At 40.0% G+C, this 14,569-nt stretch overlaps 1 protein-coding gene across 6 annotated transcripts in view; it reads left to right on the top strand.

The window, feature by feature from the left end:
• The first annotated feature begins 6,963 nt into the window (after nucleotides 1-6,963).
• The window catches only part of LOC133475618 (multivesicular body subunit 12B-like), a 47,699-nt gene continuing 40,093 nt past the window's right edge, over nucleotides 6,964-14,569 (top strand). For 5 of the 6 annotated variants that reach the window (XM_061768721.1, XM_061768724.1, XM_061768722.1 and 2 more), the window contains exons 1-3: nucleotides 6,964-6,990; nucleotides 12,145-12,201; nucleotides 13,746-13,841. In XM_061768721.1, the coding sequence (XP_061624705.1) occupies nucleotides 6,979-6,990; nucleotides 12,145-12,201; nucleotides 13,746-13,841 (165 nt within the window). In that variant the 5' untranslated portion in view covers nucleotides 6,964-6,978. The other variant, XM_061768723.1, reaches the window with a different exon arrangement.

Genomic DNA, 14,569 nt, shown 5'->3' on the forward strand with positions numbered 1-14,569 from the left:
AGCTCCGAGGAGCCTCCGGTAGCCTGTTAGCTTGCTGGCTAGCTCGTGGCCAGTGCCTCTTGTCTGGGCGTAGAAAGCCCCGTGACAGCTCGGTGGGATATATTCCAGCCACCAGAGGCGTTAAGTGGAAACATAAACGGGATGTGTAAGGATCAGATTTTAGCGGCTGACACCTGAACATAGAACGGGCCGCCATTTCAGTATTCAGTGTTCCAGAGCTGAGAGAATGGCCCGAGTTTTCATGATTTGGAATCCAACATTTTTTCTTTTTTTTAATACTTTACTACTTTTTTAATCATTCAAATTTGGCAGGGTTGTTATTTTAGGTTTTAAACATGTTCAATACTAATAATAACAATATTCAATAATAAGAAGAAGAAGAATTAGAACCAAAAGAAAGCCGACAACTCCCGAGTCATGATTCCGTGAATCGTTGAGTGAAACGGAAGATAGCCAATCAAGCAGCAAGCTGACTCATGCCCCTAAAGTATAAAGTACCAATGAGCAGGCGTAAATAAAAACAAACATGTCCTACCCGCGTTACAAGGACCATAACGCCGGCTATTAACTGAACATGTTATTAACTTAACCTCTGGCTCGCTCAGTAGACTACAAAGTCCGTAAAAAAAAAAGTCCCAAGACCATCATCGTTCCCTCCTCTCGTGTTTCCTCTTCCATGGTGTGTCTTCTGTTTCCCGGCTGGTGTTACGTTTCTTTTTCAGTTTTGTTAGATCACGTTTGATCACGCAAAATTTCTGTCCTGGAAGACTAAATTCTTGATCAGTGGTGGAAAACAATCTTATCCGAGAAAGCACACACAGTGTGGTTAAAAATGTTAAATTCCTGTAACAAATCCCCCCAAAAAAATAAAAAATAAAAAATAAATCTCTCAAGATTTCCCAAAAAATCTTATGGGTGTTTATTTGATTGCGGGCCTTTTTGTGTACTTGATATGAAACTTAAAGAACAAATATATTTAAATAGATTTTTTCAATAACCAGCGGTGGGCGTGCCTAATTATAAGTGTTGTCGAAATTCTCATGTTTATATTAGTATATTTTGACATTTTTTGAGCGGTTTTATGGCGGTATTTTTTCACCCGGTCCCTAGCACAGGGTATAGATATATCGCTCTATCGTTCTACTCAAAAAAATGCTAAATTGCTGTAACCTTTACCATACATTCCTTAAAATATAATAGAATTCATGATTTCTCATCATATATACAAAACATGTCAAATTCTGTCTTTTTCTTTTGACTAAAATATGTATGTCCCTTAAAGTTGCTGTCATTACCGCCACATTGACCATTTTCAGATCAATCAAGTTAAATTCAAAATCTGATTCTTTAATTCCCTGTGTCATTTTGTCTTGTCACTCAAGCACATGCTAGGGCAGAGAGACGTCAGACATTTTGCTAACTGGAAGAGTAAGTTTTTTCCTCGTTTGTACGTAATATTTTGATTGCATGTCATTACCAAACGACTTGTAGTGTTAATATGTTTAAAGATTTTCCTGTAAAAACTTGATAATCATATAAAATGTCGTACAGGACTAGCTAGCTAAAAGAAAAAAAATAAGATAACTCCACCAGCATAGCACAGTTAGCTAAAAACTTTGAAATGTCATTAACATCACAAGATTAATCGATTTTTAATCAATATGCCATTGTGGCGGTAATGACATTTCTCGAGGGTATCTGACAAAAAGACCAAATTAAAAAATATATATATATCTTAAATCAATATATATGGACACGAACAGATTCTGAGTCACAGAAAGATGACAATTAAGGTAAGGTATGTATTTTGTGTCACATTTTATTTCGTTTTGAGAAAAACGAAAATCAAAAGTGCCCGAAATCAAATAAACACACTTATGCATGTATCAGACCTAGGATGAAATTATATGGTTTGTCTGAACATTTTTGGTGATGAAATAAATATAAAATATTGATATTTCTTTTGTTTTATATGCCAGTTTTACAGTAAACTTTTAACTGGGAGCAACAAATAAACATCTTGAAGCGAGCATGCTTTGCCTCTGATTTGGAGAACTGCAAGCAAGAAAGCCTCCAAATGAGAACAGGTGCAAAGGAATACTTGAGAATAAGTATACTCGTGTTTGAATGTTTCAATGTGTTTTGAAATGTGTGTTGAGCGGTAAAATTGTATTATTATTTTTTTTTACATGGTCTCTCCATATCACAGATTTTCTCCTATCACTGTTGGGTCTGGATCGTACCCCGCACTTGTTCACAGTATGAATTTCATCCGATTAATGTCGTAACCACTTGTAATTGTACATTTCCACTCTTATATGTTCATATTTTTTCTAAAAAAAAAAAAAAAAAAAAAATCAATCTGATACATGATGATGCAGGTAGATACATTTAAATCAGCCACGTTAGACACGAGCACAGGTGATCTCAATATGAGAATATCACTTAGTGTTTGTATGTAGCCTCACAGCTCATCATTATTAAAAGATGCTATCCTACCTCGGTGAACACGCAGGCAGCAGCTGTCGCTGCGTATCTGCGATATTGCTTTCTCCCACTTTCTGTAATTAGCCATGATCAAGAGGAATTATAAGCGGCGGTTAGCTGCACTGGACTCCTCAATGACCCTGATAGATGATCAATTATAGTGATCAGGTCGGGGCGTTTATTGGATTTAAAGTGGCAGTGATGGGCCCTTTTGGCCTTGTGTGGGTAATTATCACATTTCTGCATGATTTAAGATGACATTCAACACTGAGAAAGACTTAACTCAAATTTAATCATTTTCTTATTTGTGTATTTAAGCAAGACTTAATGGGTGGGGGGGAAAAATGTGTTTACATCTACATTACACAACCATTGAAAGACGTGGCACTTTAATTCCCTTTAAAAAAAAAAAAAAGGACTTGCCATTTTGGAATGTGATTCTTTTTCTTGCCATTTTTTGAAATTGTTGGTACTACATCATGACAATAATAATACTAATAATAATAGTAGTAATAATTTGTGCTCAGATCAGTCAGAGATATTGTATTTTATCTTAGAAACGCACATACTTATGTTAGAGCTCTTATGTGTGTTTTGTTGGAATGTGTCTCGGTTTAAAAAAAAAGAAAAAAACTTAAATGATCTTAACGAAGCCAAAAGCAAGTAAATGCAAGTTGGCAAGTTGGTTTTCCGCTGCCTAACGCCACAAGAGATCTCTCTGTGCATCCTGCTTAAGCATCCAGACCCCATTGCAGAGTTCAAATCCAAACCTGCCGCTCATCTGAACTAGTAAACCGGGGAATACATCAGTGCCTTGTTTATGTTCTTATTCCACACGGCAGAAAAGGTCAAGAGTCTGAGGATTATACCACAGACCCAAGTGAAACTTAATAAAAGCCAAACAATGAAAACAATAGCATCCATATTTTAAACAGCTGGCACCAAACAGGGGGAGGCTGACACTAGGGTGCCAATTATTGTACTTCTCCGAATTTGCCGCAAACCACTTCAGGTGTACTTTCCAAAGAGAACAATGACATATCTCATACAACTTGCATCAATATTAGATTATCAAATCGGATATTGCTGTGCCTTGGCCATGCATAAACCACTAACTTAATACTTAAAGCTGGTGGGCAGGAGTGGCCAGATTTATTCGGGTTTAAATGCAGATGTTTTTAAGGATGTGTGTGCTTTTGTTTTCTGTCTGGGTTTGTTTTCCCTCCGTGGACTCATTAAAGTCGCTGCAGCACAGTCTGTGCTCTATAATCCTGATGTATTATTTATCATGTCCTTCCATACAACTCCCCCCAAAAAAATGTCCATTTTAGATTTGCGAGAAGGCGCACAGTTTGAAACGGAGCCTCGTCAAAGAATGAGAGGATGCTTTATTTTTCTTCCTGTTCCACAAACCCAAGTGGGCCAACAACAATGGCTGTAATGTTCATTGTTGGACATTCAGTAGTTATGGATCTGTGTCTGCCTTGTCAATGTACACATTGTACAGTCAGTTCACAAGCGCCGTGTGACATTCTACAGAGAGAGATGCCGACAGGTCCGAAAATATTCTGCATAAACAAGAACTGTCGGTTCTGTGGTTTTACCGTATAGATTTGAAATGAAGTGTAATGGCAGCAAAGTTTGCCTCCACGATGAAGAACGTCTCGCTACACAAAGTAGTACCAGTAAGTTTGTGTTTTTTAAATGATGTCTCCAAATGTGCAATGTATATTATTTGTATGAATATTCTAAATGATTACTCATTGAATGAAAATTATGAAAACAAATCTCTAAACCTGTTCCGTGGCATTTTCCCTTCACTTTATTTGGCCTTCGCTTGGATAAAATGATAATCCAAGTCTAGTCCACTGACAGACTGCAACATGATTCACTTGGACAGTGACTGACTGCACATCCAATTTGTTTCAACTCCAGAGCAGAGGCTTATTATCTGAAATGCATGAGATGTCCGTGCACTAGAGGCGTGATCAGCTGGGGCGTGCGCCAGGGCTGCTGGGAAAGTAATCAATAAGAGATCGTCTCTTGTAGTTTAGGCCGACATATTATGACAGAGCTGAAAATTAAACGGGCAGATGTTAGTCATAATGGAAATACAGACTGATGGGTGAGAATGAGGGAGGAGTAAAACTTAAAAAATATGTGTCCTGTTTGCAGAGGCGCACGACAGGGAAGGCAAGCCGGGCAGCCGCCTAGGGGGGCCCCCGGAAGATCGCCGACATTGTCCCTCATCGATGACAATGCAGCGGTGCACTCGAACAACACTATATATATATATATATATATATATATATATATATATATATATATATATATGTATGTATGAGCCATTCGCCTGTCCTATCAATTAACCACAGAAATCTTTTTCCATTGTCTAACCACCAAATACACTACAGCAGGTGGGGGCGGGGTGAGGTTACCAAACTGCATTACAGGCCATTACGGATGCAGCGTCATTGATTATTTATACCCTTATAAAATGCCCGTCTCCCTGGTAGAGCGAGCTTGCTTGGCTAGCATTGATCAAATCGCCACAGCAGACAAACAGCACATTCACATAGTGCACATGAGAGACTTGAGTGACAAAGTCCTGTGTGAGTCATAGATGTGAAGGAAAGAAAAAAATTGAATAAAGAGACATTGCTATAGGTTAGGCCGATCACTGGATGTTATTACACGAGTCACTCTTTTGCAATTCCTTGTTTCGTTAGCACATTTCTGACGCCTATGTGTGATCAGATTCATTTTGTATGCAAAAATTGGACAGTAGTCACATCCCTCCAGAAGATTTCTTCGGTCTTGTTATTTTGCATTAGCGGGCAGGGGAGCAGACGGCGGCGACGAGTGCGGCTCATGAGGAAGTCAGTACTTTTTTTTTTAACTTTAAGGTGTCTGTGCTCTTCCAAACGGTCACCTTGCAATGGATCCTATTCCTTCTTAGATATAATGCACACGATGACACGGAAAAAGCAAATGCCACACTTTTCAAAGTCCCCTCGTGAATTGACACTTTGGCACGCTCAAAGCCACCTGAAAAACAACTAACAAATAACTCTAATTTGCATTTGTTATTTGGACATTCTGTAGTCCAGATTTGTTATTTACGAGGTACATGATATTTATAAGGTACATTACTTCTCATTAAATACATATTTTTTCACACGGGTTATATGTTCATCATATCATGGGGGAAGACAAAAAAAAAACATTAGTACCCAAACGCACGCCAACGTTGCAGAGAATAAAGTGAGTCCATATTGGACACACTTCCCGGAGCACGGAAGTATGAAAGAGAGGACAACATCTTGTATCGTTTATCTTCCTTAAATGTTGAAGCTGTGACAAAGTGGATGGATAAATTATGATGAACGATAAGACATATTTAGTCAATATTGCAGTTCTCTTTCATCACTTTGCTGTTTGTTGCCTCACAAAGTGTCACTGGAATGACACCCACTCATTTAAATAGCACTTGCAAGGCCACATTGGGATCAAGTTGAAATGGGCATTGCACATGTTAATATCAATATCTCCCTCTCTGAGATAAATTGTCAGTCTTGTTTCGTGAATTCATAGCTTATTCCCACGGTGTGAGAAAAATATGTGGATGAACGTGACTTTCAATGGCAATGCTGCACGACTTGAGCTATTGGTAAAATTGTTTTTTTGTGCATGCTTATACCACTCCGACACTTAAGACAACGATCTGTACGCAAAGAAGCGTTGACTGGCAGAGAAAAGTTCATATTTGAAATCTCTAATATCAAGTTTTGACCATAGAATGTATTTTTTGATGCTCAGAGAATTGAATGACGAGATAATGTTAGTACTGTAACAATAAACAACATGTAGAGGTAGTTAAGGATCCAAATGAAGAATCACAGACTTATATTGATGTGCTGTGCTAATGTATAGCCAACATTTGACACGTAGACCAACAACAACAACAAAAATATCGATCATAAGTTTAAACACACAAACCGCCATAATTATTTGTGTTCTTCTACTATTTTTTTTTTCTTGATAAGAATTCCCAACAGAGGAATATTGTTGTGTATTAAGGACTAAAAGCTTTGTGTTATCAAAACTTATCATCGTGGCTCAGGACAGGCAAAGGCCGGCATCCCCTGTAATGGAAACTCAAATCCCTCCCAGTCTAGTCGAACGAGGAAAACTTCCAACACGTTATTGTATCACTATGATATTAAAGAGCTGGGGCGAGGAAGTGCTCCGAGCTGGCAACCAGCTGACTGAGAAGCGTGTCAGTGCGAGCAGCCCTGGGAGCGGAGAACATGACAGGAAGATGAGTGAAAAGTAGCAAGCGATACAAGACGACATCCCCTCCGAGGAGAGGCAGTAATGTGTAATGTCTTGTTACGCACGTGCACTTTCATCCAACTACGGAGAAGAATAGTTGGATTTCAATTTTTGACATCTAATTACATGACAGCAATATGATGGAGAGGTGCAGTAATGGACACAACGGTAAGAAACATCACGTACACAGAGTTTCCTGGATGTCATCAGTCAAAGCCGCAGCAACAGGTCGGTGACCGGCACAACCAATAAAGCTCAACATCTCGGTGTGAGCTAACAAATGCACAAAATGCGGGAATGCGAAGGGACAGCATGGCGGCGACAGTGAGTGGTATGGACCAACGTGGACAAAATAGTTGCGTTTTTGTCCATTTGGAACACGGTTGGTGAGGTTACTATTGATCTCTTGGAAGCCAAGTTGGCACGCACATCTGGCGCTGGGTACTTAGTGCAATTATTTATGATTTCCTCCAAGATTTAAAAGCTCTTTGCCCGGCCTTGTAATGCAGTAACTGATTGCACTGCTAATGTAATTAAGGGGAGATTATGATGTCCACGTGGCACACCAGATGGTGGCATTCACAGCAATGGGGGAAGGCACAACTGGCACACCGCTGCACAAGGGCAGTGAGGCGCAGTGAGTCGGAGCAGTCCAGACTCCCCACCAGACGGAAGGAAGTATGCATGCGTCTAAAAAAAGATGCGTGCTGTGCTGTGCTGTGCTGTGCTGTGCTGTGCATGCATGTGTGGGTGTAATTTGGGATGATCGGACGAGCTATAAGAAGCTTGTACGAGTCGAAAAAAGAAGGGAAAAAAAACAACACTCGAAGCGTACTCTCTAATTGCATATAAATGCTCCAAACTGTTACCATTTTGGCCACAACATTAGGTTCAGAGCTGAATAAAAAGACATAACTATAGAAAGGATGACAATTAAAGAGGAGCATCAACTGCACCAGTCACGCTCAAAGCAATAATCCACAACTTTTTTGTGAAAAAAAAAAAAGGCATTTTCACCCAAGCCACTACTGGAGGAGATGACACAATGCTGATTAAGCTGTTCAGCTCCTCTAACATCTTGCTGTATTTGTCACTATCTTCCATTCATCCCTCCATCCATTTTCTTTACCGCTTATCCTTACGTGGGTCGTGGGCTGCTGGAGCCTATCCCGGCTGTCTTCGGGCGGGAGGCGGGGTAGACCCTGAACCGGTCGCCAGCCAATCGCAGGGCACAGAAACAAACAAGTATTTGCAACCACATTCACACCTACGGGCAATTTAGAGTCACCAATTAATGCATGTTTTTGGGATGTGGGAGGAAAGCGGAGTGCCTGGAGAAAAGCCACCCAGGCACGGGGAGAACATGAAAACTCCACACAGGCGGGGCCGGGATTTGAACCCCGGTCCCCAGAACTGTGAGGCAGATGTGCTAACCAGTCTTTCTCCGTGCTGGCGGCTTTTTCAGTATCTTATTTTTTATATTTAGTGAATGCCCTATTCATTTCCCGCGCTGGCCCAGTTGGTGGCACACGGAAACGACGCGTGTCCTTCAAAATAGTAAAAATGTTGTCGAATCACATATAAGGGGCATAACATGCATTGGCTACGTCATATTGAAGTGACAGCGCTGTTCTTTTGTTGTAATGCAGAATTCGAGCATAGGGGGGCACCGTAGGTTACATACTATAGCTTGAAGTTAATACTATATGATGCAGGTGTACGATAAGAAAGTTTGTTCGGAAACGCATCAGGTTGCAAAAATAAACTTAAATAAATGATAATAAAGCCTCTTTTGAAATGATTGAAATGACTTTGACACCATGCTCCGCCCATCTTCGAGTTTTGTGTCTAAGATGCATGGTTTTGATGGGGGCTTGAGTAGAACTTCCAGCTCTAGAACTTGTCCAAAAAGGTTACTTTGAAACCAACATGGACGATTCCCCTGTACAATTCTGTGCATAGGTCCTGTAGACCTAATTTGTGTGTCATTTTATGGTTGACTGAATTTTTTTGTTTCAGTTAAAAACTGGTGTATGAGACAGAACTGGCGTATACTTAGAGAAAAGCATGATATTATAAAGCCTTGCAAGGTTCTATCCTATGGGGGCACTCAGAGCGGGCTTCTTAAAACATGCTATTATGAGCTGTTCAGGAGACACAAGGGTTTATATGCGTAGACTGAAAACAGAGGAGGAGGCGGTGAGGGTCATATCTGAAATGAGTCCTGCACATTTCGACACGGTCCATAATGGGTTCATACAGGTGACAGGGACGTTGGGGGCTCAGAAGATTTCCCAAGTTGATATAAGGACATTATTACTCTCCACGTGGCAACGCAAAAATCTCCATCTTCAGTGAGCGTCGGAAAATTACCAAACACAGCCGATGACCTTTAAACATGAAAAGGAAACCATCACTGTTTTAAAATAATTTATAAATAAAATGTGAACCGGGATCTCACTATTTTAATTAGCTCCGGCAAGGCTGTGGACCCTCTAACAGATGCTCCTCACAGCAGCCTAACGCTGTCTTCATTTAGAGTTGATGGCAACAATACTATTTTTTTTTTCCCCCCCCCGTCGGTATCTCAAGATACCTTTTCTACAATTAGACAAACAAGCTGCCAGGTGTGCCTTCGGCCCTCAGCGTGTCTCGACAGCTGACATTTCATGATGGCAACTTGAGCCCTGCCACAAGAGATTGTAGAAGGAGGGCAACACCTTGATGGGAAACAATGTGCTGTGAACTTGGTGAGTGTTTGAAGAGGCATGATGATGATGATGATAAGGGTGGGCACTACAAAAAGAGTACATCCTGCGAAGAACTTCACTATTAACATTACTATTTAAAAAAAAAAAAAAAACATTTCTTAATTGAACGGACAGAAAAAAAAAATGCCTACCTATAACTCATAATAATAATAATAATTTACGGCGGGGGACCTTTGGACTACAGAATACGGAATAATTTGGTTTAATAAAAATAACTATATGACAAAAGCTACACACACATAAATTGGGCTTATTTCACTCGGGCATGCTCAAGAAAATGTGACAGTGACAATGGCACATAGTTCTATAGAATACAAAAATGAACTAACTGTGTTTTGAGGACAATTATGAGCTCACAAATACACACACTTAATCTAAAATACAGCCATACTCTTGGATTCAGACAGAAATAATATCTGAATACTGTATAATGTCTGAGCATGATCATCACACTGAAGCATGCGCTTCCATTTTGTTTGGATGAGAAGAAGTTTGTTTTGTAAACTCTCGAAAGTGCCTTGCGTGTAGAATATGAAAAGCATCTTGTGAACTCATACCGGCAGACAGTGAAAAATCTGATCATTTGAGCTGGCCGTTTGCCGCTGAGCATTTCCCTCCATTTAGAGAATAATTTCTTGGAATGAACAATACGGGAAAAGTGATCACATCAAGTGCAACCCAACAAGCCAATGCATCGCCGGAGGCAAAGCACCAGAAAACAGTGGTGTCAGATTTGAATGAATTTGGTTAATAATTACAAAATGAAATAATTGATTTAGTATGATTGGGTTATATATGATAAATCTTCAATTGGCAAATTGTCTCCCGGGTGTTATATAGAGGCTTTCGAGTTTTGTATTATGTTATACTGTACTACCCAATGTAATTTTATTATAGCTTACAACATAATAATATTGGGATGATAACCATAGGATATAACATACAGTGGCATCTCTAATGTCGGTCGATCACGATCCGTTCCGTGACACTGGTCGAACTCGAAATTAGAAAAAAAAAAAAAATGCCACGTGATGAGAATAAAATTCATCTCTTCCAGGCTGTTGCAATTACAAAACTTGGACTAGCTTTACATTTTTAATTAACCTGTTAACATCCTTAACAAGTTCATGCAGTGTATACAGTGTGTATACAATAAATCGCTCAGTATTTAACTTAGTATTCCAAAAATAGGTTGCAATTAGAATCAACAGGCAGGCCAGTCTAGTACCCGCACTCTTTTACTACGAAGCCATGCTGTTGTAACACGTGCAGAATGTGGTTCGGCATTGTCTTGCTGAAATAAGCAGGGGCGTTCGTGAAAAAGACCTCGCTTGGATGGCAGCATATGTTTCTCCAAAACCTGTATGTACCTTTCAGCATTAATGGTGCCTTTACAGATGTGTAAGTGACCCATGCCATTGGCACTAACACAAACCCATACCATCACAGATGCTGGTTTCTGAACTTTGTCTCCATAACAGTCCGGATGGTTCTTTTCCTCTTTGGCCAGGTGGAAACGACGTCCACAATTTCCAAAAACAATTTGAAATGTGGACTCGTCGGACCACAGAACACTTTTCCACTTTGCATCGGTCCATCTTAGATGAGCTTGGGCCCAGAGAAGCCGGCAGAGTTTCTGGGTGTTGTTGATAAATGGCTTTTGCTTTGCATAGTAGAGGTTCAAGTTGCACTTACGGAGGTAGCGCCGAACTGTATTTACTGACATTGGTTTTCTGAAGTGTTCCTGAGCCCATGTGGTGATATCCTTTACACATTGATGTCGGTTTTTGATGCAGTGCCGTCTGAGGGATCGAAGGTCACGGGCATTCAATGTTGGTTTTCGGCCTTGCCGCGTCCATGCAGTGATTTCTCCAGATTCTCTGAACCTTTTGATGATATTATGGACCGTAGATGATGAAATCCTTCAATTCCTTGCAATTTTACGTTGAGGAACATTAAACCGTTCGACTATTTTCTCACGCACTTGTTGACAAAGAGGTGAATCTCGCCCCATCTTTGCTTGCGAATGACGGAGCAATTCAGGGAAGCTCCTTTTATACCCAATCATGGCACCCACCTGTTCGCAATTAGCCTGTTCACCTGTGGGATGTTCCAAACAGGCGTTTGATGAGCATTCCTCAACTTTCTCACTCTTTTTTGCCACCTGTCCCAGCTTTTTTGGAATGTGTTGCAGCCATAAAATTCTATGTTTATCAAGTTTATCAGTTTGAACATTATATCATAGCTTGTCTTTGTAGTGTATTCAATTAAATATAGGTCAAAGATGATTTTCAAATCATTGTATTCTGTTTTTATTTGTGTTTAACACAGTGTCCCAACTTCATTGGAATTCGGGTTGTAGAAAAAAGTCATGAAAAAACTAAACCACACACACACACACATATATATATTTAGTTTTTTCACGACTTTTTTCTAATATCTGTACCAGATTTTTTAGCACTCAAGAACCATGGGACGACTGAATAAAAACATAACCGGCCTGGTAATAGTTAATGATTTCTTAGACCCTGTCGGTTCTGACTTCCTGCAGGTTGGAGGTGCAAAGTCTGAAGAGACCGTGCTGAGGGGACAAAGAAGCTTCAGTCAGGTAAACAAATACCCAACTCCAGGCTGCATATTTTAACGCACCTGTCTGTGATATCCGACAGTTCATAATGGTGGCCTGAGAGTTTTAAAAAGTCTGTGTGGAAGACATGTAGCGGTACGCTCGCCTGACTTCCTTGCTGGCAGTGTGTCTTCAGTTCATTTTCTACTCGCTGACAATGCCTGTAAATGTGAGTAGGAATGCTTGTCATTATATACGCCCTGTGATTGCGTCTCGTCCATCTTTTGCCCAAAATCAACTGAGATTGGTTCCATCCAGATAACTGCAGCTCCCCACAACAGAAAATGGATGGATGAGTAAAAGTCTGCATGGACGTGACCCATTCATTTTAGTTCGTCTTTAGGTTTAAAGGTGACAGTTCGGTTTACTTTCAGTAAAGTTAGGCAACAAAAAGCAGAAAAGTAAAACTGCTTATCTTTTGTGTAAAGAGGAACAGATGTCATGACGTGATGTGAAACACACACAAAAACTGCAGTGCTCGCAGTAAATTCTCAAATCAACAAAAGCTTCCCAAATAAAATAACATGTACAATATAAGGAAAATAAATCTTAAATCTTTACAACAACAACATCATTACATTGTGTTCTTTTTAGGAAATGTTCAGTTCAGCATGAATTGTTCCAAGCGGTCTGGTTGAACAGAGCTTTGGAAAGGCATTTAATGCACTACATTTTGCCTCAGTGTCTTCAAACACAATTAATCATGACTTCCAAGTTCCTTTTAAATACATTTCACGCTATTACCAATATCTGTCTGTTCTAGGACGCTCGGTTCGCGCTTCAGAAACATCTACGAAAGGGTCAAGGCTTTCAGTCTCAGTCTCAACTTCAAGTTGTAAAGAGATCTGGCTTTCAATTAGTCAGTTCGCCATCCTGTTTCATTTAAATAACTGCAGCAATCTAACATTTGTTAGGTGACAGCTGTTTCTGGAGTGAATCATTTAATTTGATCAACGTAATTGGGATAGATTCTGTAAACATCAAGATTGAATGCACTAACTTTGTCAGTTAGTACAACAATGCTTTAAAGCTAATTGAATAAAGTTGCATCAGAAACCTTTGCAAAGCCACTTAGCCTGTAAAAGGCTTGCATTCCCATTAGGCCAAAATTCCCTGAGACAGGGATAGATAGCAATTGATGGGGACTTCCTTGAAAATATGTGATTGCACTGTCTAATTTGTGACTTGTTGAAGTAATTGGGTGGTCTCCAAATGCTCTTTTGGTCTGAGTTGTCATTGGATCCTCAGTTAGAAGGACGCTTTTTCGTTTACATCCCAATAAGCCTCACTGAGAAGTCAATACCGCGGCATTGTGGACCTTTCAGCCAGGATGAGCATTGTCCATTCACTGTGTAATGAAGCTTAATGATGCAAACCTGCATTGGTGCAACGGGCTGTCGTTTTGTGCTCAAGTTTTCTTTTTTTTGTACCATATTGTACATATATCAAGCAGATCTTTTATCAAATTCCAGTTACATATTTGGAGAGAAAACATTGCCAGTGTTTCATTTTGCCATTTTTGTCAGCACATGTCTGCGGTGAGCGAGAAGATGTCGACAGAGCCGCTCTCTGCAGTCGGGGTCCTTTCTTCACACAGCGAGGCTCCAGATGACTACTATGTTGTAAGTCAATTTTTTCTATCTCAGGTGGTATAATCCATAAGCACGTATTTTGCTGTATAGAAAATGGACTGATGGAGGTTGAGACATATAAGGCCTGATTTTTTTGAAGGTTTGCAATGCAAAATTGATTGCTCGTGCAAACAGATGTGGAAGCTGATCTACTAACATTTCCTGTTCCAAACGGGCAATATTCTCGTGCAGTTCATCTTGCGCATTCTAAGACGTGGGGAGAAATGTTCTGCTTGTGTATACTTTCTTGGAATTCCAGAGACAAAAATGACTGCAACATATCATTTAGTCAGGAAAGCAGGTTCCGAATGATTTAATCACAAGAAGGAGTTATGCCGTATCACCTACGACAAAACTCCTTTTAACTGGCATCCGGGTCATTTCAACGCACTGTGGCAATTGTCGCTGGCCTCTCCCAGAGCGCTTGTACGGCTGTGCTGTCAGACGCATTCAGGACAATTTCAATCAAACGGAACATGGCTTTTAAGCAATCACTTGCTTCCCCAAAATGATCTCAGCGATCGATTTCTTTTCTTACTTCTTCTTACTTTTCTTACTTTATGAACTGAGGAACACAAACCTAAGTGATTTTCTTTAAACTTACAAGGCTGGAAGCAATTAATGAAGAATAAAAATCGAGTTGCCTTCCCAACACTTTAGTCCCTCTTGGTATATCACCGTTTTTACCGGCACATAATTGCTATTATTTGTACACGATA

This window comes from Phyllopteryx taeniolatus, chromosome 3, assembly GCF_024500385.1.
Source record: "Phyllopteryx taeniolatus isolate TA_2022b chromosome 3, UOR_Ptae_1.2, whole genome shotgun sequence".
Taxonomy (NCBI): domain Eukaryota; kingdom Metazoa; phylum Chordata; class Actinopteri; order Syngnathiformes; family Syngnathidae; genus Phyllopteryx; species Phyllopteryx taeniolatus.